General features: G+C 42.3%; 2 protein-coding genes across 4 annotated transcripts in view; one reads left to right on the plus strand and one right to left on the minus strand.

Annotated features, from left to right (window-relative positions):
- Window positions 1-31: 31 nt before the first annotated feature.
- TRMT10A (tRNA methyltransferase 10A) lies at window positions 32-18,846 on the minus strand. Of its 3 annotated transcripts, XR_004080502.2 has the most exons (11): window positions 18,764-18,846; window positions 17,126-17,427; window positions 15,965-16,127; window positions 14,446-14,517; window positions 13,917-13,991; window positions 12,841-12,990; window positions 11,548-11,653; window positions 7,646-7,971; window positions 2,646-2,775; window positions 2,069-2,283; window positions 32-1,695 (listed from the first exon to the last, which is right to left on the minus strand). XR_004080502.2 is itself a non-coding variant. In XM_005148656.3 (8 exons), exons 1-8 carry the CDS (start codon window positions 18,827-18,829, stop codon window positions 7,805-7,807), a joined length of 1,101 nt encoding a protein of 366 aa, XP_005148713.3. In that variant the 5' UTR covers window positions 18,830-18,846; the 3' UTR covers window positions 7,577-7,804. The 3 variants fall into 3 exon arrangements, 1 of the variants encoding a protein (XP_005148713.3); XR_004080501.2 differs by having other exon boundaries at window positions 2,069-2,775; XM_005148656.3 differs by lacking the exons at window positions 32-1,695; window positions 2,069-2,283; window positions 2,646-2,775 and having other exon boundaries at window positions 7,577-7,971.
- Window positions 18,847-23,484: 4,638 nt separating this feature from the next.
- Window positions 23,485-23,953, plus strand: part of MTTP (microsomal triglyceride transfer protein) — a 28,495-nt gene continuing 28,026 nt past the window's right edge. The window contains exon 1 of the mRNA XM_005148655.4: window positions 23,485-23,603. Within this exon, the coding sequence (XP_005148712.2) occupies window positions 23,543-23,603 (61 nt within the window). The 5' untranslated portion in view covers window positions 23,485-23,542. The remainder of the gene's footprint in view (window positions 23,604-23,953) is intronic.

A 23,953-nucleotide genomic window follows, 5' to 3' on the forward strand; every position in this document is an offset into this window, starting at 1 on the left:
CCTTCCACGGGGTGCAATCCTTCAGGAACAGACTGCTCCAGCGTGGGTCCACCTGCAGGGTCACAAGTCCTGCAGCAAATCAGCTCCAGCTCAGCTCCAACCTCCACAGGGCCACATGCCCTGCCAGGAGCCTGTTCCAGCACAGGCATCTCAGCAGGGTCACTACCTCCTTTAGGCATCCCCCTGCTCTGGCATGGGGGCTTCCCCAAGCTGCAGGTGGGTATCTGCTCCACCATGGACCTCCATGGGCTGCAGGGGAACCTCTGCTTCAGCACCTAGTGCACTTTCACCTTCTGCACTGACCTTGCTATCTGCAGAGCTGTTTTGCTCATAAATTCTCAATCCTCTCTCTGGCTGCATCCGCTCTTGTGCAGTAACTTTCTCCCTTTCTGAAATATGTTATCCCAGAGTTGTTACCACTCTCGCTGACAGGCTCAGCCTGGGCCAGCAGTGGGTCCTTCTTGGATCCAGCTGGCATTAGCTTCACTGGACATGAGAAAGCTTCTGGCAGCTTCTCACAGAAACCACTCCCGTAGCTCCCCCACTGCCCAAACCTTGACAGGCAAACCAAATATAGCCCAGCATTCTGAAAACAAGATTCTTCCTTCAGAAAGAAGCAAAAAAGAGATTAAATACTGCATATAAAGATTAAATAGAGATTAAACAGTGCATATAGAATCATATTTTATGATTCTATATAACCTGACTAGCACTTAGTAAACACAGTGCTCTCTCAGGTTCACCTGTATGAATAATTAATTCAAGAGGGGTACAGGAATAGGAAGTAGGGAGAAATACTGCAGATGTATGTAAACTCAGGCAGGTACAAGCCAGAATACCACTGGCCTTGGCCACGTGGCACAAGCTGGCTCATGTTCATCTGGCTGTTGACCAACACCCCCAGGTCCTTTTCCACCGAGCAGCTTTCCAGACACTCTTTCCCAAGGCTGTGGTATTGCATGGGGCTGTCATGACCAAAGTGCATGACTTGGCACTTCGCCTTGTTGAACCTCGTATAATTTGCCACAGCCCATTGATCCAGCCTTTCCAGACCCCTCTGCAGAGCCTTCCTATCCTACAACAGATCAACATTCCCACCCAACCTGGCGTTGTCCACAAATTACTGAGGCAGACAGTCGTGGTCTCCAAGAAGACATTTTGTTATCACAGCTGATGCAACAATTAACTGAACAGCAGCACCAAAGAATTCTACCTTGCAGTTCCTCCCACATCCTTTGAATTTCTTGAATTCCTCCTTCCAACAATGCCCTGCTGTCTCTTACATGTAGCAAAGGTGTGGGTATTTTCTATTAACTCTGGCTCTCTAGTGCTCTTCCCACATCCATAGGCACAGAGGAACATTCTGCAATAGTAGTTACACAACACTAGAAGCATGCATCTATGAAATACACCTTCCAAGATTTTCTTCAGATTATTATGCATGTCAGCAAATAGTTGCACTACTGTACTATGTGAGGTAGTAAAAGCAAAACAAAAAGGAAAGAAATACAGTCCTTTAGAGATCTCTCAATATCTCTTGTGAATTTTTATAGGTAAAAATGCCCCAGGGCCCAATATAACATAAAGTGTATCTTATGGCCTTTCTGGTTTTCAACTTGAGAAGACACTCTGCATGTCGGTTTCCAGAAGGATGTGCAGATGTTGCTGAAAGGATTTGGAGTAACATTTCTTCACCTGAAAAGGTAAGGGAAGAAGTCACAACTCTCCATTTCAGCACTGTATCTCTCTCACTTCTCAACACTGTAACCTGAGTCAACAGCCTCAGACTGCTGGGAAGCACAGCACAGAAGCAAAAAGAGGGATGTAAGGCACGGGAGCTTGGAAGGGAGATAGTGTCATGTAGAGTGATAACTGACTTATAACTGTATTTCTTTCAGCTCTGTCACGTCACTGCACAGCTAGCAAGAAATATTACCAAAACCAATGAAAATGGGAATAAAATTGACTTTGTTTCAAACTGCTGGGGACAACCCATCACACTATGCAACAAGCAAGCACAGGAAAAGCCTCCTTCCCTCACAACACGAAGATTCTTCAGAATACTTACTGCCAACAGTTTTACTTTTGCTGGTGCCATTTTGTCACTTTGCAGCTCTGCTTTCCTGGAAAAAGCTGATGCTTCTTCTGAGAAAAGAATCTTTCTGCAGTAATTCTTTAGTCACATGCTGGTAATTACTCATCTCCTCTCTTGTGATTGTACGAGATCTGAGGGGTAAGTTAGTATTCCATTCCAAACACTTATCACAGGGAAGATTGCGCACCCTTGAGAAAAAGGAATGCAAGTCTTGATGCACTGGTGCTGGACAGCAAAGGGCATTACGAAGGTGTTTTGCAGTAAAGATGCTAAAAATACAGACCCACTTTTCTCCCAACTATTGCATTGTAACTGGGAGGTGGGTGTCTGTTGAGATGTTGTTCTTTGATTGCTGAGCAGGGCATACAGTAAAGGGCTATGCTTTATTTTTACTGTTCACTTGTACATTCGGAACCCAGTTCTTCAAACTGTGTTTACTGTGGTTTGGCTGCAAAATAACTCATGGACAGATAGTGCCATGTAGCCACACTCAGTAAACTGCTGTTTCTTAAGAGCAGTTAGCCCACTTTTGCTTTCCCTATGCACTTACCTTATGCCAACCTTAGAACCTTATGCCAACCACATTTTGATTCCTGGGCCATTCATAGATTGGCGATGCCTACCCACAGAGAAAAGAAGAGCAGTGGTTCAGCAGCTCACTGACTTCTGACCAGAGATCCCTAGAGAAGGAAATAAATGTAAGACATGAGCACTATATATGGTATATGACTTCCTATCATGTTATGCATTTTTACTCCTCTTTGAGATGGCATGGAACTTTGTTGGTCAGATTTCCCTCCCCGCACCACTCCAGTGTAGAGCATACTGACTTTTGTCTTTAATATTTACTATGGAGTTGCATTCCCTGAACTGGTAGTTGCTGTTGGAAGTCACTGGGGGAACAATGCAGCTGACTCATGGGCTGAAACTTGTTCTCTAAAACCTAGCCTGCAAATATTACATGTCATGCACAGGGGGTGTTCTGTGTAGCAAACACTGCTTAGGATTCCCTTACTGGTCTCTCAAGCGGTGTGTACATGTCACTCATTCAACATCACCTTTTGCAGACTGGTGTCGTTAGCTCACACTGTGGCAAATCTGATGGGAGGCCAGGCAGTTTGCAAAGCTGTAAACCTACACACTCACACAGCTAGAGCTAAACACTGCCTCAAATCAGCTTCTCTTTATTCATGGGAACTATGCTGTACATCTTCCAGGTGCTGCAAAACTCACAAAATTTTTTCACATGGATTCACTTGCCAAGATCCAAACCTAGTTTTCAAGGCCAATTAAGAAAGGTAACAAGCACATATACCTGACCCCCTTCCTGAAAAGTGCCCCTGAAACTCTCATAGACCTGAAGTGGGCAGGGATGCTGACATGGAAGGAATAGGATCCAGCCAAGTGTGCTTGGCCCAGCTGCCACTGAGCTGAGCAGCAAGGTGACAGTACCCTGATATTAGTCACTCAAACCTCTGCACTCAGATTTGGTTCAGGGTGGAAAAACTCCCTCTCCCAGTGTAGCTCTGGGCTGCTGTGGGAAGGGTGAAAGCCAACAAAAGGTGCCTCACTGATGTCCTTAAGTCCTTTGAAAATGAGGCAAGGGAAAACCTGAATTCACCCCTAAGCATCCATATCAGCTAGTGGGAATTTCCATAAAATTTCTGCTACCTTCACATTTCAAAGGCCAGGTTGGATGAAGCCTTGGGTGATATGGTTTAGTGTGAGGTGTCCCTGCCCATGGCAGGGGGGTTGGAACTAGATGATCTTAAGGTCCTTTCCAACCCTAACTATTCTATGATTCTATGTTCAATCTGACTTATTCTGAACAGACTGACATGCTGAATTGTAGGGAAGGTAGAGCAGAGAACATGAAGAGCCCGAGCCTCTTAGAGTCTCTCCATCCTCTTCGGAGAGGTCCAGAAGGGGATATGAATCAGCCCAGGTAAAATCTGCAGTGGGGTTGCTAGGATTAGGGATAAGCTAAACCTATAGCCAAGTTTTAGTGTTCTCCTCCCACGAAAAATACCATAGCATAAGGTTGTGCACAGCCTTAATCAAAAATGCCCCCAACTACAAAAAACTCCACACTCTTTGATACAAATTTAGTCATTACAGCAACATCACAAGATTTTAGGAACACCTGACCCCCCTTTGAGGAAAACCTGTATCTTGCAGTGCACAGTTTATGCCAGCTGTAAAGTTAGACATTCTTTCTTTTTCACTCAGGTTGTCGGCTAAAGAATCAGTGGCAAGTCTAAACATGAAACAGGGTAAGCAATGAAAATAATAAATGTTAAGACACCATGTATCTAGGATACTAGTCCACAAACAGCACAGGGGAAATCAGAGCTTCAGAAGCTCTAACATTTGTCTTTACAGCAGGACCTAAATTAGAATTACAGAATTCAGGTGACAATGTGAGGAACTGTATTTAAAACCTGTATTTAAGTTCTCTATGGGCTGATAGGCAAGACGATCTATTCTTGTGGCAAATCCATTGGCTTCTCTTGATTGACGTAAATCTCCTTCTAACTGGTGCAACTCAGAAATAGAGCAAGGTGAGGGGCATGTGTGCAACTGCATGTGCCTCTTGCTACAAGGAAGATATCAGCAAGAGATACTAATTTAATCTCATCATTAAAATCTGTTCCTGTAAGTCATAAACAAGTGGAAAGCATGATGCCAATGATTTTTGGGATTCACCTTCATCTAACATCCCTCCGTCCCTCTTTGCAGGATAAATAAGGCTCTCTCATACTTTTTCAGCTACCAATATCTGCTCTGGCATCCTCTACCCAGCCACGGCAAGTCAACAGTACTGGCACTCCCAAGAAACACCACTATCAGCTCTGTATCCCTTCTGAAGCACACAGAGGCAACACAAGTCAGTCCTTGAGTATGTTATCATTTTAACAAAGCCATTCCTGCCAGCTCTAATACTACGAGCATTTACTGTTGCTTGTAATTCTACTGGAGGAGTGGGTGAAGAATAGTCTTACAGAAGAAGGAAGAAGAAACTTCCAAGGCAACAGTCTCTGCTGTTCAAAGAATTGTCTAGGAAGGCTTCTTTGCTACAGAGTAAATATGCTTCTGTACTCTTAACTGCATGTGGAACAAAGCCAAACCAGTCTAACATAGTTCTAAGCCTAGCCTGGTAATAGAAAGCCTTCTATTTCAAAATGTTTTCCAGAAAGGGAGAATGAAAGTCTCCTCTCAGCACTGAGAAACAGAGGTCCAGTGCAAGCAGACACACTGCTCCCAGAGAAGCAAAACAACTGCAAGCATGCAGTGGAAACAACAGACCTTCCCGCCTTAGAAGCTTCTCTTGCACAACAGCCACCCCCAAACAATAGATAGGCCCTTTTCCATGAACCCCCACCCCTTCAGAGCCACTGAGGCATCTCCCACTCACCTTCACATACAGTAATAGGTAGTATGTAGATAATAAAGATACCTCTTCAGACTCTCTCTTAAAATAATTTTATGCTCACTGTATTTAGTCTTCAAGTGTTTCAACTAAACCATGCTGCAACCAGATGCTTTTGGGCCATAATCAGGTTGCCTCAATTGCATATAAACCTCTGTCCTCAGTGTTTCTTATCAGCTGTCTCTCAGCATCAGCCTGCATTAGCTGAGCCTGACAAACTTAATTATGTCTGAGGCTCACTACTGAACAGAATCAAAATGAAAGCAACCACATTAACATAGTCTTTCAACAGCACAGTTCCTCCATGAAGCTGACAGGTTACTGAGAAAATATATTTGAGCCAAAAGGGTGGTAATTTGCAACAACAGCTACAATTTCATCTACTTGGTCATTTCCATTCCCAAAGCATCTATTACTATTTGCTAGATTTCTGAAATCAAAGCTCCCTCAAGGTTACTTCACCCATCCTAGTAGCAAAGGCAGAGTTCAATGTGTGAATCTCAGGATGAGAATTAGAGTTACTTACGTTGGGAAGTGTCTCAAGATACACAGTAACCTATTGCTCCAGCATGAACTTTGCTATTACCCAACACAAATGTTGTCCAATCCTAAACTTAACTTGTGCAAGTGTCTTCTGACACCTTCCCTGACACCACCTGCCACTGACCTTAAGAGAGTCTGAAGAATCTTAGGTTTAACAGGTGTTATGTGCATTAACATGCAGCATCTGAGCTGTAAAAATGTAACTCCTTGTAATTTCACTGCTTTACACATTTATATCAGAGAATCTGTAATAGATGGTGGGTATACTTATGATGCACTTTTTGTTACAGAAATAAAAACAGCAATGCTTTTATGAAAAAGCAGATCGAGTTTCTGGACCAAAAGCAATCACATTTTCATTTCACATGACTTGAACGACAAACCATAACCTATACTTTAACCAGACAGAACTTTTCTACTGCTATTTAAAAAGTATAGAGAGAAGTGTACTAAGTGGGTAAAGTCATATTCAGTTGGTTGCCAACCCTTTACAGACCACAGGGAGCTGCAGGCATCCCACTTTCTGGTCTCCATTTGAAAACAGTAACAATAGACGGAGAAATGAGCATGGATACAAACCAAGTAATATTTGGATCATTCCTCTGATTCCACCCCAGCAAAGATGAACAGTTACAACAATGTGCTCTTACACTCTTCAGCCATCCTAAGTGAAAGCTGTACTTGTTCAAAACCTGCAGGTGCCTGGCTAGTCCCTAGAGCACAAAGAGATTGAGCAGGTGCACAGAGGCAAAGTGAAGCCACACTTTTAAGGTGTCCATTTCAGTATTTTACAAAAGCACTTAAATCAGTTAGAAGTAAGTTAAGTCAGTTAGAAATAAGTTAGAAGTAAGTTAAATCAGAACATCCAGCCAAGACAGTCTATGCCTTTGTTGTTTTTTTAAAGAAAAAATAGTTGTCAGACAATACAATACATATAAGATGATGTGATAAAACAGGTATACTGAAACTGAGTTGGTGACTTGTAATAAAGAGTTCACAGCTCCAGGTACTGTTCTGAGGCTGTGTGATAATTTTGCTGAGAATCAAGAAGTAATCAAAAGTGATTGCGCACTTAATGTGCACCATGTGCCAACCAAGGTGCATGATTTGCACTTACGCAGACATTCATCCCACTCTAGCTGAAGTATTAAGCATTGGCTTAACCTCACTTGTATTTCATCCCTGACCCCACTGACAGCTGGCGTATGAACGTGGCTGTGTTGACAAAGGCAGCTCAGTTCCTTGTCTGTTGAGATGCTCAGGAAAACTGAAATGTTTGTTTGTTTGAGTGCTCATGCACACTTTGCTACAGGCAGTAGCAGTGCAGGTTTTGGGATCACAGCAATGCTTGCTATTCCCTGCTTTGAAGAAAACTTAGAGCAGAAATTGAAGAGAATGAATACATTAAAATAGTAACTACTAATGTTCTTGGGTAATACACCCAACTTGGAATGTATAAAAACAAATATTAAAAAAATAAATAAAATTTAAATAGCTTCATTGGGAAACAAAATAAATTCTGCATTTGACATTAATTTATTTTTTTAAAAGCTATTCATATTAAAGTTTATCTTTACCCTTTGTGTCCTGAAAAAGCTCTGGGTCAACTATGGAACTACAGAGCACTGAGACAATTCACGAGGGCAGGAGACAGTCTTCAGAATGTAACTACTTCATGTCCTGGTTCTATCTCATGAACTGTGTGTCTCATCTTTCCCATAATCTCATTTTGAAGCCTAGCTGTTCTCCGAGTCATTGTCTTCATCTTCTTTTCCAGGCAGAGTACATTTGGATGAACCACTGGCTTCTTCCAAAGGAACAGCCCCTTTCCGCTGTGGCAAGACACTGAAAAAGGCCTCCTTCCAGTCTCTCTTCTCCAGGTATGCAAGGATGATCTCAAACACTGCAACATCAAGAAAGACCATCAGCTCTTTTACGGGGACACAAGTGAAATTCTGACAGGAACACATCCTCAAATCCATCTTTACAGAGGTTTATGTGCACTTGCTTGTGACATCTTCAGAGTAAAGCTGATGAATATAGGCAGAAGCAGACAAAACAATTCTGCTACTGCTGCAGTCCAAAGTCAAAGCACACTTTGAGTCTCTGGTTGTAAGACAGTTACTATAGCAGTTCTTTTCTGCAGCGGCCCCAGTTTGAATTAATTTCTCTCAGGGACAGAGAGCATTGCTCCTCCCGCCACCCCGAGTACTTCAGGTCTTACCAGTGCCTAATGCTTTCTGATGCTTGACAGGAATACTGCTGTGGATGTACTTTATCAATGACTTTATCCCTTTCGCTAACATATGGACAGCCAAAAGTCTTCCTAAAACCTGTTATAAATCAGCTTTCTCCTCCATTTCTAGCTGAGCTTATAGCAAAAATCCTTACTGGTCTCCTATTCTGTGACCCTTTCTTGCTGCTCCTATTATGCAAACCATACAGTCCACCCTCCTCCTGTTCCAGCTGCCAAAACTTTCCCTGATTGACAGTAGATCCAAACTGCATTATATATAAAACTCATCAGCAAATTCTTACTTAGAAAAATCTTAGGCTACCTGAAAAAAAAATCCCCTCTCAAGCCAGACTGAGAGTGTTCAATCCCTGTGGCCCAGCAGCAGCAGGGAAGGCAGGAGGTGGCCCTATGTACAGCTGGTAAGCCAGACAGACTTGGATGACAAATCTGCAACAGAGGGGTGGGTCTTCAAGCTTGAGGCTGCAGAAACAGTGCTAAACACCACTGGAGAATGCTGACTTCAAAGAATACACCCAGCCCAAACATTCTTGATGCTAAGTGACAGCATATGAGAAAGGATCAAAGGAGCTAAGAAGGGAGAAAAATGTTACAGAGGTTAGGTAGGTGTGCAGAAAGGGAGAAGCAGCATGGATCTCGCACTCATGAGAGTCAAGTTACAGAAAAGTGGCTTACTTACTAGAGGTTTCCTGAAACCAGATTTACTGGACAGCCAGCTGCTCTCTGTGACATGGAGATTGAAGAGCTGGCCATTTTACTAAGCAGGTTATTCACCTGAAATGTACTGTGAAGGTATGGGCTCTCAAAAGACTATACTCGCATCCCCTCACACAGAAACCATCTGTAGCTTAAGAGTCAAGTGGAGTATAAAAAGCATGTTTCTTTGCCCTTGCTCTAGAACTTCCTTTATCTGCATAGTAAAACCAGAATTGATTGAAAGAGAGCAGCTTCCACAGGAAAATGGAGACTTCTATGATGGGCTGCAACAACAACAAAAGCCTTTCACAAGGACAGAAAAAGGTAGTGGGAACAGTTGGTGGACATTATTCTAGGGTGAATGAAGCAATATGGTAACATATTATTCGCCTTGTGATACAAACCTGAACAGGAGGAAAGCTCTCTCAGTTACACTTGCAGTTGTGTTTTGCAATACAGTGTTTTACACAGATCTCAGTTTTCCAAGTTTCAGAATTTCAGATCTGGTTAAAAAAAAGCCTCATCTTACACTGCATCAGTTTTCTAGCACCAAATATTTCACACACACACACACACACACGTGTCCCTCATCCCATTTTAATGCAGTGATGCAGGCACTGCATTTTCTGTGGGAAAACATGAAGACTTGATCCCATGATAGAAGGATTATAAATCAGTAAGTGAAAAGCAGCAAGTGAATTCACCTGTTAATGACTGTCAATCTCCCATCACCAGAGATTCCATTTAATTAAAGTGCCTCATAGCCACAGCAGCTCAGAGACAGTTTTTTCTTCTACAAGACTTTCTGAATTCACACCTACCAAAAGTAGTTCCACAGGGACCAGGAAGGTCCCATAATCTCCCATGGCAAGACCTGCACAGTACTCTGCTAGCTTCAACTTTGCACTGAGGGTGGGAACCCAGAGGCCAAAATAACCAAATCAGAAGAGAAAGGGCAATTACACAGTTGCACAAAGCAGCAAGATGCAAAGACCTCAGTGCAAATATCCTTCTCACCTAGACAAAATTTGTAACATGATACTTGAGAACCAGCTTGACTCTGTCCACCTCACCCATGCCTCACTCCCTTGAAAGCAGTCATTTGGGATTTAAATTCTAAACTATTAGGATTGCAAACATACACTGGAGCCTTAATTACAACAGTAAAACGTACCTTTGCTTTTGGTGGTGGTGGACTTGGGCTCATTTTCCTGCCCCAAAATCTTGAGCAAAATACTGTCATATTTATAGTGGTAATATTTACTCTAAAAAGGGTCTGTGCATTAAGAGCCTTTCATCTGCAATTTGAAATGTTTTAGAAAGGCAAGGGAAGACAAGCTCACTTAAAATGAAACCTTGCCAACTGAACTGCAGTGAAAACAGGTGCCTAGATCTCTGGCACAAAAACATGCAAAAGACCATAAAGCAGATAAATGAAAGCCTCAGTGTAAGTAACTCAAATTATACCCAGTGCTCAAATATCTACAACCCAGCCTCTAGAAATGTTGACACTAGAGGTCAGTATAAGATTATTGCAGAAAAACTCCAGTAGAAAGCCACAGCTATCATAACTCTTGATGAGTTAAAATCCTATTCTGCTCTCTATAAAGCAACATTTAAAGATCACGTTTTAGAAATGTGTAAACTTTTACAAATACATGAGAGTTGATAATTTTTAATTCCAATGATCCACTATATTCTCCTCCACGTTTAAATAATCTTGTAATGCACATACATACCTCATCAATCAATGGCATTTTAAGAAAATAAAGTTATCATCAAGCAATGTGTTACATAATAAAATTAACTTGAAATAAAGCAAGGTAAGAGAAAATAAGAAAATCCAAAGTGAGGCAAAATAAAGACTTGGACACCATGTCAAAAATCTCCATAAAGGTTTGAGTAGGCTCTATTTTGCATGTATTTATATTAAATAACACTGAAACCTAATCTAATGACAAAACTGAAAGTTTAAAAGGAGTGGGATTCAAGACTTGGTTAAGCAATTGTATGCTTTTAAATCAGTTTAAAACGTGGTTTTAAATCAGAACCAGGAAACCAGGTAAAAATACAGTTATGAAAGCTCAGCAGATGGGAGTACTGCTGAAATGAGGTATATCTACAGGTACCTAAGCAGTTACTGCTGAACGAAGGTGTCCAAAGAGGTGCACACATCACATTTATCCTCTCCTGTGATAAAATAAATGGGATAGTTTCCAACATTTTACATATTAAGGCTGGCAACAAGACCAGGATGGTAAGAGTACCAAAGTTATTCATAGGACAAGTCAACAGAATAGAAAGCACACTTTTAAGTGGCTAAGACATCATCCTTTACATTAACCATATCTGAAATATTTGAAGGCCAAGACAGTTTCTGTATCCCAAAAGCAAGTAGATTCAAGAAGTATCAACACAATAAAATAAGATTTAGGCATCTGCACTACAGTGTACATTTTGAGGGTTCAAATTCTGAATATCCCAGGTATATTCCATAACAACATCATTATATTGTGATCTAAAACTTACCATGATTGACAGCTAACACTTTCCGACTGTTCATCCTGACAAAGTTTCCAAGGGGGAGCTGTGCATGACTAATTCCCTGCTCTACAGCCTTTTTGTAAGTAATTCCCTGTGAGAAAGACACCAAAAGAACTGGACTGAGAATCACTGTATCAGATCAGCCATAGAGATTACTACAAGTACCATTTTTCTGGAAAGTGTTGCCAGTGCTGCCATGAGAAGGTATTTATGAAAAGTAACTTAACCTGGTTACACAGTACTTGCTTCAAGGGCTACCTCTGGAAAACTTATTGCTTTGAACGTATGTCACACTGTGATGCATCGCCAGAAAGACTGTAATTAAAACTCGTTCAAGCAGCCGCAGCTATAGAATGCGTCAGCTATAGCCTGTTCTAAAGGTAAGTTTATGCTTAAGTACAAAGTTACTCATATTGCAGTAACTGGGTATTTTTTCAAAGGAAGAGTAAATGATAAGGAAATTTTGTTTGCTTTTTTAAGGTTGGCAACTCCTGTGCCAAATATAGGCAAAAACGCCCCTTGAAAACCATAACACTTCATACCATAATGACCACATAAAGGATCTGCCTGCTCCTAGCCTTTAACTGTGGATTAACTGTTGAAGTGTCATTTGTTATGGTTTAAGATCCATTCCTTTTTTTAGCATCACACTGAAATATTGAACATGTCACCAGAAATTACATAGGAGTGTCTTTAAAGAAAAGCAGCAACAGGTTTTAACTTCCCAGCTGCTTCCTCAATGACATTCCAGGTCCACACAGCATGATCCCATGTACAGGTACTAAATCAGATCCCCAAGGCATGCATGTTACTTAGCCAAGTCTTCCTGACAAGCAAACTTAATAAAAATGGACATCCAAGATCCAAGTGCTGCTCTTCAACTATATTTGGGTACATGCACATAGAAGTGCATGAACACACACAAGTGCATGAACAGAAACCAAACCCTTCTGTCTGAAAATACAGCCCTCAGTAAGCTGAGCAGTGTTATTAATTCTATTCCTATATTTAAAATTAAAAGATAAAATCCTATAAAGTTCTGCATGTCTGCACTCTGGAGCAGAAGCTGCTTCTACCACTACAAGGTTTTTTTTCTCCCATTACTCCAAAATTTCTTTTCAAGCCTTTTCTGAAGACGCTTTCTTGTTACTGATTGTTGTTAGTTTACACATGAACAATGTTCATGTGAAACAAGGTGCAAAAAAAACCCTAACAACCCCAAACACCCCCCCCACCTCCCCTATAAAACAGCTGTAAAGAAACAGACCCACAGTTTACCTTGTGGTGGTTGTGATCCACCAGTCCTCCAATGACATAGGCTTTCTTCTCATCGAGCTCACTGAGAATATCTGGGGAGTCCGAGGTAAGATATACTAGGTCTTCTTTCTTTATTAGCTCAGTATAGTGCTCTGTTCTAATTTGAATATCCTCAAAAAAAAGGTAGTTAAAAGAAGTTACATTTAAGTGATGAATTCCTGGGCAAGCTTTACAGACCCAAGATGGATCTAGCAAATAGAAATCCAAAAGCATGCAGTCATTCCACATCCATCATTCATGTTAAGGTATGTAGCACAGTGCAGACTGACTTCTGCATAAATAATCCACAGTCCCTACAGTACTGACTGTAAAAATCATCAGGAAATTTTCCAAAACCCCAAAAGAACTTCACAAATCTTTATGTTCTTGTGACTCCCTTCAAATGTTACCATATTTCTCTTAGGGCCAAATAATTTTCAAGTCCACCTTTCTAAAAAAAGTGAAACCAGAAGTAAATGCTTAATTAACATTTCTTGTTTGATATGCTATGCTATGCTTTTGCAAAGCAGCTATCATGTAAGACATACTAGAACTGTTTTTATTTATGCAAAGTCATCTTCATTTGAAGTTGTTGGAATACTGGTTACTGGTTTAAAAGGGACTCGCAAGGAAAGCCAACATGAGTTTGCCCGTAAGACAAGCTATTGCTCTAAAGAACACTTCAGTGTTAAGAAGCAATAAAATGGAAGTAAAGGTGCAGACAGAGAATCACATCATAGAACTAGAGAAAGGTTTGGGTTGGAAAGGACCTTAAGATCACCTAGCTCCAACCCCCTGTCATGGGCAGGGACACCTCACACTAGACCATGTTGCCCAAGGTTATGTCCAGCCTGGCCTTGAACACTGCCAGGGATGGAGCATTCATAACTTCTTTGGGCTTCAAAATCTAATTTTTTGCCAAGAAAAAGGGAGCACTGTCAAGACAGACAACTGTCAGAGCTGCCTAAATCAAGTAGTCTTGCTTAGTCTATTAACCTAGTTAGCAATTATAATTAATGCTTCTTTCTCTCTTTCTCCAGAAATAGTCAATTATTCACCTTCCAGTTCACCCATCCTTTGTTACTTTCATTCATGTTGCTCTTCAACTGTCCCCCATGGCTGGTCAAGTAAAACTTCAAAAAGAACAAAAAAGAGGTACAAAATACTGAAATGTTAACATGCCAGTTGCTTCTTCACAACTTTTTCTACCCTTAAATATTAGCTACCACTCTTTATTATTTTAGCTGAAAATGGTACTAAGATGATATTCACATAGTTGTTGACACATTTAAAAGAAAAATCAGTCATTTTTTTTTTAAATCCATCACACATAAAACTGAGTATCAACAGAATCTTAGTGGCACCCAGTATCTGGCATTCTTCATCTGCATACATATATTTTTTTATATACACAGGGATTTTTATAACATGTGGGTTGAAAGCTACTCTGCTACAGTAGAAGTAATTTTCTCATTAAAAAGAGGCAGCCTCAATATCTTTTTTCTACTACAGTTCTCACCACTGAGGCCACAGCTGCCTTTCTCATGTGCTTTGTACAGGGCAATAGCTCAGTTTGTTTAAACATACCTGCACAGGATGAAATGCTTTGCGGTTTTCTGCATAACATCTCTGAATTTGCTTGTGAAGCTTCTTAACATCCTGTATACAACACAATTTGTTTTTACATAGTCCTTCAGACAGACCACCACAAAATGCTTTACCATGAGCCAGTCAGAAACTAGAGAGAAAAAGGAAGCTTTTAACTGGCAAAAGAGGCTTCTAAGAGTGTGTGGACATCAGAACCTGAGAGAAAAAACAGCCATTGTGAAGAGTTTATGCTGACAAGAAACCACACACATCTTCCACAAAGTGTACTTAAGACACCTTTATGCATGTACTTGATTTACAAACAAAATGAACAAACATCACTGGTATTTAATTATATGTAAAACATACTCAAAATTAATCTGAGGGATCAAGCAGATTTATCACTGTGACAATACTCATATTTCGCCAATAATATAAACTTAATAATAGCTTATATTTAAGAAAAGTAGATCTACATAATTAACCTGAAGAACCCCAGAACAATGTAGATAATTTAGTGGCTGATGCTGGCATTTCAACCTGATAATTTGGACAACAGTTAACTACAACTATTCAAAATGCAGACAACTTGACTTTTAGTCAATTACAGATTTTGTAAGGTACATACACAGTTTTATTTTCAGTGCCCCAAAACCAGTGTTTTGTAAATACAACAGATTCCCATTTTAACATGAACCATCATTATATTGCTTTGATTCATGTAATGCTTTGAGAATGTTCTGATGTCCCCAAAGGATTTCAAATAAACTAGACTTCATCACTACAATATCGCAAGTTTCTATACCTGCAATATTGTAGTGATAGACACTAGAGAAAGAATGTAATTTACCCCATTGCTAAAGGCGACAGCCATCTTCACTTACGACACTTCACCCTTCCTGACCACCTGCAGAAGTGCTAGTTTTTCTATCAGGCCTAAGAGGGGCTCTTCCTGACAAAACATATGTTACAAATGATGGAGATCAGTAGAAAATGCCCAGTCAGCCTCTCTGTGACTATCAAAGGGGACTTCTGGTCTCCTGCAGGGCATTGCTGAAGGGCTCCTCAGGGAACCAAGTTCCAAAATACCAACTGGAGCTTCCCCAAAATTCTGAGTGGCACGAGCCCCTATTAGTACTACACATGCTCTTGCACCACACTTAACAAGTAGCCAGATGGGCTTTGCAAATGCTTTAATTCAAGCAGTGCTACAGGGCAGTGAAGCCCCTGGGAGCAGCAGAAGGGCTCAGGGTAACAGGGAGGGGAGAAAGCCACCTCAGAAACCAAAGATTGTACTCTTACAGGATGCTACATATTAGCATAGCTTATATAAAAGTACGCTTCAAAGCTTGAAAAATTCAGCAACTAACATAAACAGATCTGTGAGTCATCAGAACCTGAAACATGCTAACCATCCTCCGCAAGCTGCTCTCCAGGTTTTGTGCTCTAACACAATTGCACCAATGCTGTCACTGGAGAATCTTTCAACACATGTATGTGATGGGTGAATTTCTTTTACCTTTAGCACCATCAGGTCATCAAAGCTGCAGTCCACAATCAGGCGAAGTGTACTAGGAACACCTTCCCTTCGCACACGCTTTCTGTCATTCCCTTCATTACTGAAGTCCAATTTTGACTGACGTTCTTGTTTTCTCTTCTGGCGTTTTTCTTTTCGTTTCTGCCTAAATAAGCAAACAGGTAAATCTTCAAAAGCTACAGCCAAATCTGCTGAGGAAGGTCTCATATGCGTAAATTCACATTTTGATGATCAAAGTGGTTGTCCCACAACTGTGGTGGTTTAAACTTACCCTGTTGCTTGCATTTGTGTTAGACTGATGGCAGCACGAAACACATACCCTGTCTTTGTGAAGTTCTGTACATACCTACAGCCATCTGACACAAATTCAGTCAATAGTGAGGGTCTCATGGATTTAAGGGTACTTTCAGTCAGGTCTCACAACAGAAACAACCAAAAAGACTGCTAAAACTGCAGCATCATAATGTGGAAGGCAATTTGCCTCCTGTTTCACTGAACAGTTTTCCAAAGGCTTCTGCAGCAATTGTTTCTTTCCCCAGTTCCCCTGATGGGAGCAGGCAGTTGAGAGATCAAATTTCAGAAACAGCGACAGCCACTCTCTTGGAAAAGAGCACTTTGCATTCAGCAGGACAAGAATAAACCACCTCAGCCCATTTGCAGGTATGTTTTTTCTCAACATGATAAACTAGAAACTCAGCATCTCCCAGAACTATTTTAATAGATTGTAAGTCAACATAACTTATAGTACAGCACTTCATGTGTCAGAAGAAATCTCGTTTTATTCACTGTCTTTGTGAGATTCACCAAGTCTGACAGCACCAGGAAAGGAGGGCATTCAGAAAGGAACAGGGCCACAAGTTATTCCTCCCTTCTGACAAACCAAAACCACGCAAGTTTAAATCCCTCCTGATATCCTCTTCAAGTTGAGGAACACCTCTAGTATGAAGATGCTTACCTTTATAACTTCTTCATATGCAGATGGAGTAGCCTGTGACTACTGCTTTAAACCTGTGGCATGGGAGAAATCTCATTCAACTGCCTTGGTTTGCTAAAGCAATCTACACTCAAATTCTACTGACACATCATTATTATTAGCACTACAAACTATATATGACCCTAGGAAAGCTATTTTGCAAAACATACCTCCGTAGATCTTTCTGTTCTTCCCACTGTTTCTGCTTCAACAACTTCTTCCTTTGCCTCTTGGACAGGAGCTCAAGGCATTCTTCCTTGTTTGAGCCTGTCTCCTGTCTCTCTACTGGACTGCCACTGGACTTCGTCTTTTCTTCCACATCAGGAACTTTAGGGGACATGGTATTTTCTGTTGGCACCTCTGGGCTTTCTATTGGTGTTTCTGATGACATTAGCTTCTGAACAGGTTTACTGACTGGTTTCTCAACAAGTGATAAATATTTCAATAAAAGCAAGTTTTTTCTTTGTTGATTCTGTAATAACCAAAACAATAGCACAAGTGTTATTAACAAGAAGTTCAACTAGAACAAATATCCCTCTATACCTACCATAAACCTAAATAAAGAAAAAATAATAAGACATACCCTTTTTTGTTTGTTTAAAGCTAGGTTAGTGTCTCTGCAAACTGCAACATATAAAATATTAAAGAGATTATAACCCATATTCAGATCACATCTAAAACTCTGCCTGCTACATCTGTACCTATTTAAAAGTTTCCAATTAAAAACTTTGTGAAACACAACTGCATAAAAGTAGGGAACTGTAGTGGATTAAATGTAGAAGAAAAATAACAACAGTACTATTATGCCTACAACTATCTCAACTACATAAACAAAAAAATTAAGAGGCTTCTTGTAATATAACTGTGGCAACATGTTAGAGAAATATAATTTTAAAGATACTAAAGCCATTTGGGGGAGGGGGGAGAATTGTGATCAAGCTATACCCCTTCAGAATTATTTTTTATTTCTTCTGAAATCAAAGATATTGGCCAGCCACTGCGAGTGGACAAAACAAAAGTAAAGGGATGAATGTACCAAACTGTAACTCAGCGAAACCTTCTGTGTTCGAACCAATTACAACCATACCATCTCCCTCCCAATAGCAAGCATTGGTATTTTTTATACTAGTAGCTCCCCATCTACACAGTTTTCCAAAAATAACTACTTCACTGAAGAACTATATCACAGTCAACATGCATTAAAACAAACAAAAAAAAAAATAAATCCCTGGCTTCGTCTGTAACAGAAGAGCTGGAAAACACACAAAATCCTGGAAAGCCAGAAGTGTTTTTATTAACATGCCACGATTTCCATGTCTGGAAGCCATAAGGCCCAGGGAGTGAGGATGGGTTTGGGTGCCAAACGGCAAGGCCTCGCATGGCACAGGGGCATCTGCACCACCGCATAACGCACACCCTGCGCAGAGTTCTATACATACAGCTGTGGGTGTATATATAGACACACGCACACATCTATATATAAATACCCACACGTATCCATGTATACACTCATTATATATGTAGAAACAGTCGCGTTATTTTTGCTCACACGCCTGGGTACTTCGTAACTCAACATAACCCAAGTGCCGGGGAGAGGGAAGGGGGGGGCCGTGACCCTGCCACAGACGGCAGCGACAGCCGGGCGTGGGGAGGGGAGGTTATCACACTCCCCAGGTCGTGTGGAGGCCGCCATCTTCTCCTCCTTCCCTCAGAGGAACAGCCGAGCCCGAACCCCGATTCCCCCCCGCCCGTCCCCAACCACCAAGGGGTAGCAGACGCGGCGGCACAGGGGAGTGACTGCAACGTACCCACAGGGCCGAGACACAGGTAACCAGAGGCAGAGAAAGTGAATAAAAGAAGCAACCGCGCCCCATCGCCGCGCACGCGCACCTTCCTGTCCGCCACAACTACAAATCCCGGCGAGCAACGGGAGGCGGTGATGGACACTGCCCTGGCGTGGAGGGAGGGAGGGCGGCTCGGGCTCGGGCACGGGCACGGGCACGGGCACGGGCACGGGCACGGGCACGGGCACGGGCACGGGCACTGCTGTGACAGTTAGGGCCCTATGAGCGTCTGGTAGCCTTGGCGAGACCCGTCAACTGCGTGTTCAGGCGGGTGGGCAGGCGGGCAGGAGGCTAGGGAGTTGCTCTTGCCCCCATCCTGCTCGGCACCGGGGGTTTGTGCTGATCTCTGTTGAGCCAGTTCTGGTTTCACGTGGGACGGCTTCCAGCCAAATAAAACAATAAAAAAGTTACAACCGTAACAAGTGCAGATTAGCCATGTGTTGTGTGGGGTTCTCATTTTTACATCATAGAATCATGTAAAGTAGTTTGGGTTGGAAGAGACCTTGAGATCACGCAGTTCTAACACCCCTGCCACGGGCAGGGGGACACTTTCCACTAGAGCAGGTTGCTCAAAGCCCCGTCTAACCTAGCCTTGAACACTGCCAGCGATCATTGCTTATAACAGGCTGTCAGTGGTGGCTGCTGCCAGCCCTGCCATGCTGCCCTGCCATGACAGCAATGTGAGTGATAGCGGACATAGGTGGTCAGGCTTTAGGGGCCTGTCCTTGCAGGCAGGTACGCAGGAGAGCTGACTGCTTTGAAACACCCTGTGCCAGGCCCCACAGCCTTCATGCCCCTGATGAGTGAGTCATGAGGAGCGCTGTGCTTGCCCCTTGCTTCTGGCTATGGTGGCTCCACAGGATTAAGAGGGGTGAAAAGAAAACCTTATTTTTATCTGATGGTTTTGATGACACTACCGAGTTCACACAGGGGCCAGTGAAGTATTTTTAAGTGGTGGCATTCCTGAGAGCAGATTTCTAGCTCCAAAGGTCCCCCAGCAATGCTGTGTTCCCTCTGGCTCCTAAAAAGGGGTATGTGCCTTCATGCCTCATATTTTCGAAGGCCATGGCCAACTCACTTTTTAAACTCTGGTGTCAGCACTCAACAAAGGGAGATGTTCTTTTGCCTTCAGATGACTTCATGAAAGAATGCTGCCCTGGTAGAGGAGTTCTGGAGACTGGGATTGTATTATCTGAGAAAAATGTATTTTGGACAGACTAAATATGTAGATATCCATTTGCCCCTGTTTAGTGAGGCACACAAAGTTAGCAAACATACAAGTATGTGCTACCATAATACCCTTTTCATCTGCATCAGTGTTTATCTCAAGTTTCATTAGTTCCAGATATACACAGCCTTTCAGTTTTAGTGCTGGTTTCAGGTTTACTATGGCTGAGATACAGTCACAAAACTGTGGTGTCTCTGTAGTAAGACACTGATCTTTAACTAACTGCTGTTGATATTTGGTATTTGCTGTAGTATTTGATTTACTTTGTGATTCCTATTCCCTGCATTACTTTAAAAATAGCTAGATTTGCATTTGCTTTTGCTAGGGTCTATTTAAAACCTCACTCATGTTACTATTAATATCTAGCTTTACACTCCAGCATCACACAAGTCCAAAAGCACCACTGTCCTTATGCAGAATCCTTCGTTTTCTTTTGGTCATTAAAATGCTGCAGATCCATTTCCAGTAGAAGCCCATTTGCTTGCTTGCTTTTTTGAAAAAAATCAAAAGGCATCTAACAAATATTCTCAATATTCAGATGTGCTTTTTCTTAGAATGAAGAAAGTGTCTACACATTTTGATTTATAAATCTGGTTTTCTCATATTGCACTTTCCAAAGCTAATCCAGACCCCAATGTCCTCAGACACTGATATGGGGTAATGCAACTTCTGCTGGAGTCTACCAAGTGCCAAGTGGTGACAAAGCAAAATGACTCCCTGAGCAGTTGCAAATACCTAGGAAGAGCTATCTGACTGAATTTCATTATTTTGAAAAGCCATGGCATGACTTTTCAAGATGCTCCATCAAAGGGAGAGCTTCCTCCAGCAACAAAACAAACTCACTACCCCATAGTAAAAAACTGCATATTGAAACATTTTGTAGAAACAGCACTGCAGGTCGAGAGGCAGAGTATGGAGAAAGATTCTCCATGGAGGCCCAGGTGTAGATACTGATATCACTCTCTGTGGAGCAGGTCTGACTGCAACACTCATGTGAAGCTTAGGATGCAGGTGACACATACCTTAGTATTACACTTCACCTTTAGCCAGTGGCTTGCCTGGGTGTCTTCTGCCAGTGGCAGGGACGGGTGGTGTCTTACTTACCAAAACAGCAGGAGCTGGAGCACACAGGCACCAGGTGAAGGGTGAAGATGAACTGGGGTACTTTGGTGCACATAGCTGAAAGTTTGAGTTGAAAACTGAGATCTTCACAATGTTGCTTGTGAAGAGAAGACAAAAATATTTTGTTGATCTCAGAGTATGTGAGGAAATCTCATCAGTTTTATTAGGTTGTATAAAGATATGAGCCTTATAGTTTGAACTCTGGAAAATGTGCAGCAACAGTAATACTTTGACCCCAATACATATGCCAGCATGGTGTGAAGTGTGCATTAGGGGCTCATTCTGCAACCTCTGCGTGTAATGGACTTTGGTGGGCGCAACACTTCTTTCATTGGTGTAATTTGACTTCAGGGAAGTCACTGCTGATTTACTCTGGCCATAACAGATGAGGCTCAAGCCTTCTGTTTGTAAGACATTAGAGGAATATACCTAGCATGCATTATGGATATGTGTACAGGTGTATATATGTATATGCACAGGGAAATGTATGTACACTATTTCTCTACATGACGGTTACATCCTTAATTCTGTAGTTGGCACTACTATAGTGGTGTCCAAAAAGATACGCTGATTTACCTCAGCAGGGATATCTCTAATATTCTAGTGTCTAAGAGAGTCCCTTTTATTAATAGCATTATTGCAAGGAAGAAATAAATTTCCTGTGTTCCAAGAGCATAAGAAGAGGACAATTGCTTCTCTCCAGATTTCAGACCAACACCAACTCCTCCCCACGAGTGAAGTGTGAACATGGCATTTCCAAAGCAGGATCTATACCTACAGTTTACCGCTAGCCAGAGCTGGTTTTGCAGACAGTCTGGCAAGCTTCTTGTTTACCAAATGCAGCAAAAGGTTCATCTGGAGTTCTCTGCCCCAGTCCCTTGAATTCAGGAGCATGTCACAGCCTATGCTGGGAAGCAGGATAAATAACCACAAACTGGGGAGATGCAGTAGCAGTCCCTATTGTATCCTACTCATCTCCTCCCTCCCATGTGCATGCACACTCACACACAACATGTGAAGGGCTCCCAAGGGGACTCCCACAATGTGTGGAGGTGAGCGTGAGCAAGAAGCATTGGCATGGACCTGCTGTTTCCCACTGCTGTGCAATGACTGACATCCACAGTGCTCAGCTTTTACCACAGGGCAACAAAGGAGGCATTTATACCACTCAAGGGGAAGGCTGTTCTCACTTTACAATCCCTTACTAATACAGAGGAGCTGGTGGCAGTAATGGAGTGTTGGAAGCAGTTAAATACAGCCAGGGATGGCACTGATTCAGTTGGGGTGTTTGTAGCTTACAGTCTTGTTGAAGCAATCTCTGGAAGTGGAATGGTAGAGCATGGTGATGGCTCACTGGTGTGCCTCTTCTAAAAGCAGGACCAGATCCTTCCTCCCCACAGAACAAGGGAGGCTTTGTGTGCTGGGGAAGGGGTTGCAGGCTGTGACACCCAGGGTGTGCCAAGGAACATAGGGAGGTGACCTGCTGCCCCACCATCACCTAAGGGACAAGGAGGTCCTTTAGCAAGCCCTGTGGCCCTGAGGCTTAGTGTGACATGGCAAGGGATTTAATCTCAGAGGAAATGGGGAAGCACATGGGTTAGTCAGCTGGGAGCTTATCAGGGGAAGTGGTAAAGTGAGTGTGAGAAAAGGGAAAAATAGGGGTGAATAGGAGGGCTTGGTTTGCCCTGCTCCCAGATCCACAAGCAGGTTCTCTCCACTGAGGTGGGACAGAATGGCTGGTTTATTTCACCTTTTCAGTCTCTAACCTCTGCCACTGCAATGATGTAAAGATTGGTGCTGGGGCTGCTGGAAGAAAGAGAATCAGTTTGGTAGGATACAATATAGCAGGAACTGACACGCATTTTAGTCTCTAAAAAGTAGCATCACTTTAAGGGATAGCACCGATAAATCCTATGTACTTTTGCTTCCAGGAAGACCTTTAAAAATCATCTGCCTCTGGGGTGGCTCACAGAGTTGATACAAGACAGTGAAGACAGTGGTGAGGATCTGGCCCCTGGTTGCAACAGACCTGATGGCCCTTTTGTTCAGACAGAGGAGGAGTGACAGGATCTCCTGGTCCTGCCAGAACTGGAGGTGGGCTCCCCCACTCACAAACGTGGCTGCATGGGCTTAGCATTCAAAAATGAAAGCTGAGGTGATTGATAAATGTGATAGAAACCACCAGTTACCTTAGTTCTTAATAATTAACTGGAAGTCCTTTGATGAACTTAGTACCTGAGTGTGGAATTTGGAATCTGACCTTTACTACATCTAAATAAACAGTGTGGCCAGCCCTGCGTCTCTCTTGGAAGGCACACCTCCACTCTCAGAAGCTCACTTCTTGGAGGCTCTCACACTTCCATGCTGCAGTCAGAAGAGCACGGGAGTCCAGCATGATTCTTCTTACTGTGCTGTTCCTTTGCATCATTTCCACCTACTCAGCCTCTGTTAAAGGTAGGTCTGTACTGGGCTTGATTCAGCTTTTGGCTCAGCAGAGGAATAACCAGTATATGTATGCAGATCGGTTTTGCATTAAAAATTATCATCGTTACTTATCTGTCCTTGAGGAATACAAAGTCATTTAGTAATTGCAAAGGTTTAGGCACTTGGGGTATTCAAGTCAGCAGAGGGGATAGAGGAGTCTGTTTTCAGGTGCACAGGGCCAGCAGTGAGCCAGGAGACTGAGAATCTTGACCTTGCTTAGTCAGGACATGCTGTGGGGGCACCGACTAGAAAGAGACAATTCACACACTCAAAAGTTAAACACACAGAAGGGCTTTGGTGGAGCAGAGCCAGGAAGTGCT

Source organism: Melopsittacus undulatus, chromosome 7 (assembly GCF_012275295.1).
Source record: "Melopsittacus undulatus isolate bMelUnd1 chromosome 7, bMelUnd1.mat.Z, whole genome shotgun sequence".
Lineage (NCBI taxonomy): Eukaryota > Metazoa > Chordata > Aves > Psittaciformes > Psittaculidae > Melopsittacus > Melopsittacus undulatus.

What these genes read in the sequence shown, in the direction of transcription:
- TRMT10A (XM_005148656.3), bottom strand. Translation starts at nt 18,829, where the DNA reads ATGGGGCGCGGTTGCTTCTTTTATTCACTTTCTCTGCCTCTGGTTACC. An exon ending in CCTGTGTCTCGGCCCTGTGG is followed by an intron (nt 17,428 to 18,763) that starts GTACGTTGCAGT and finishes TGGTTATTACAG; the next exon opens with AATCAACAAAGAAAAAACTT. An exon ending in AAGCATTTCATCCTGTGCAG is followed by an intron (nt 13,992 to 14,445) that starts GTATGTTTAAAC and finishes TTCTTTTTGAAG; the next exon opens with TTTTACTTGACCAGCCATGG.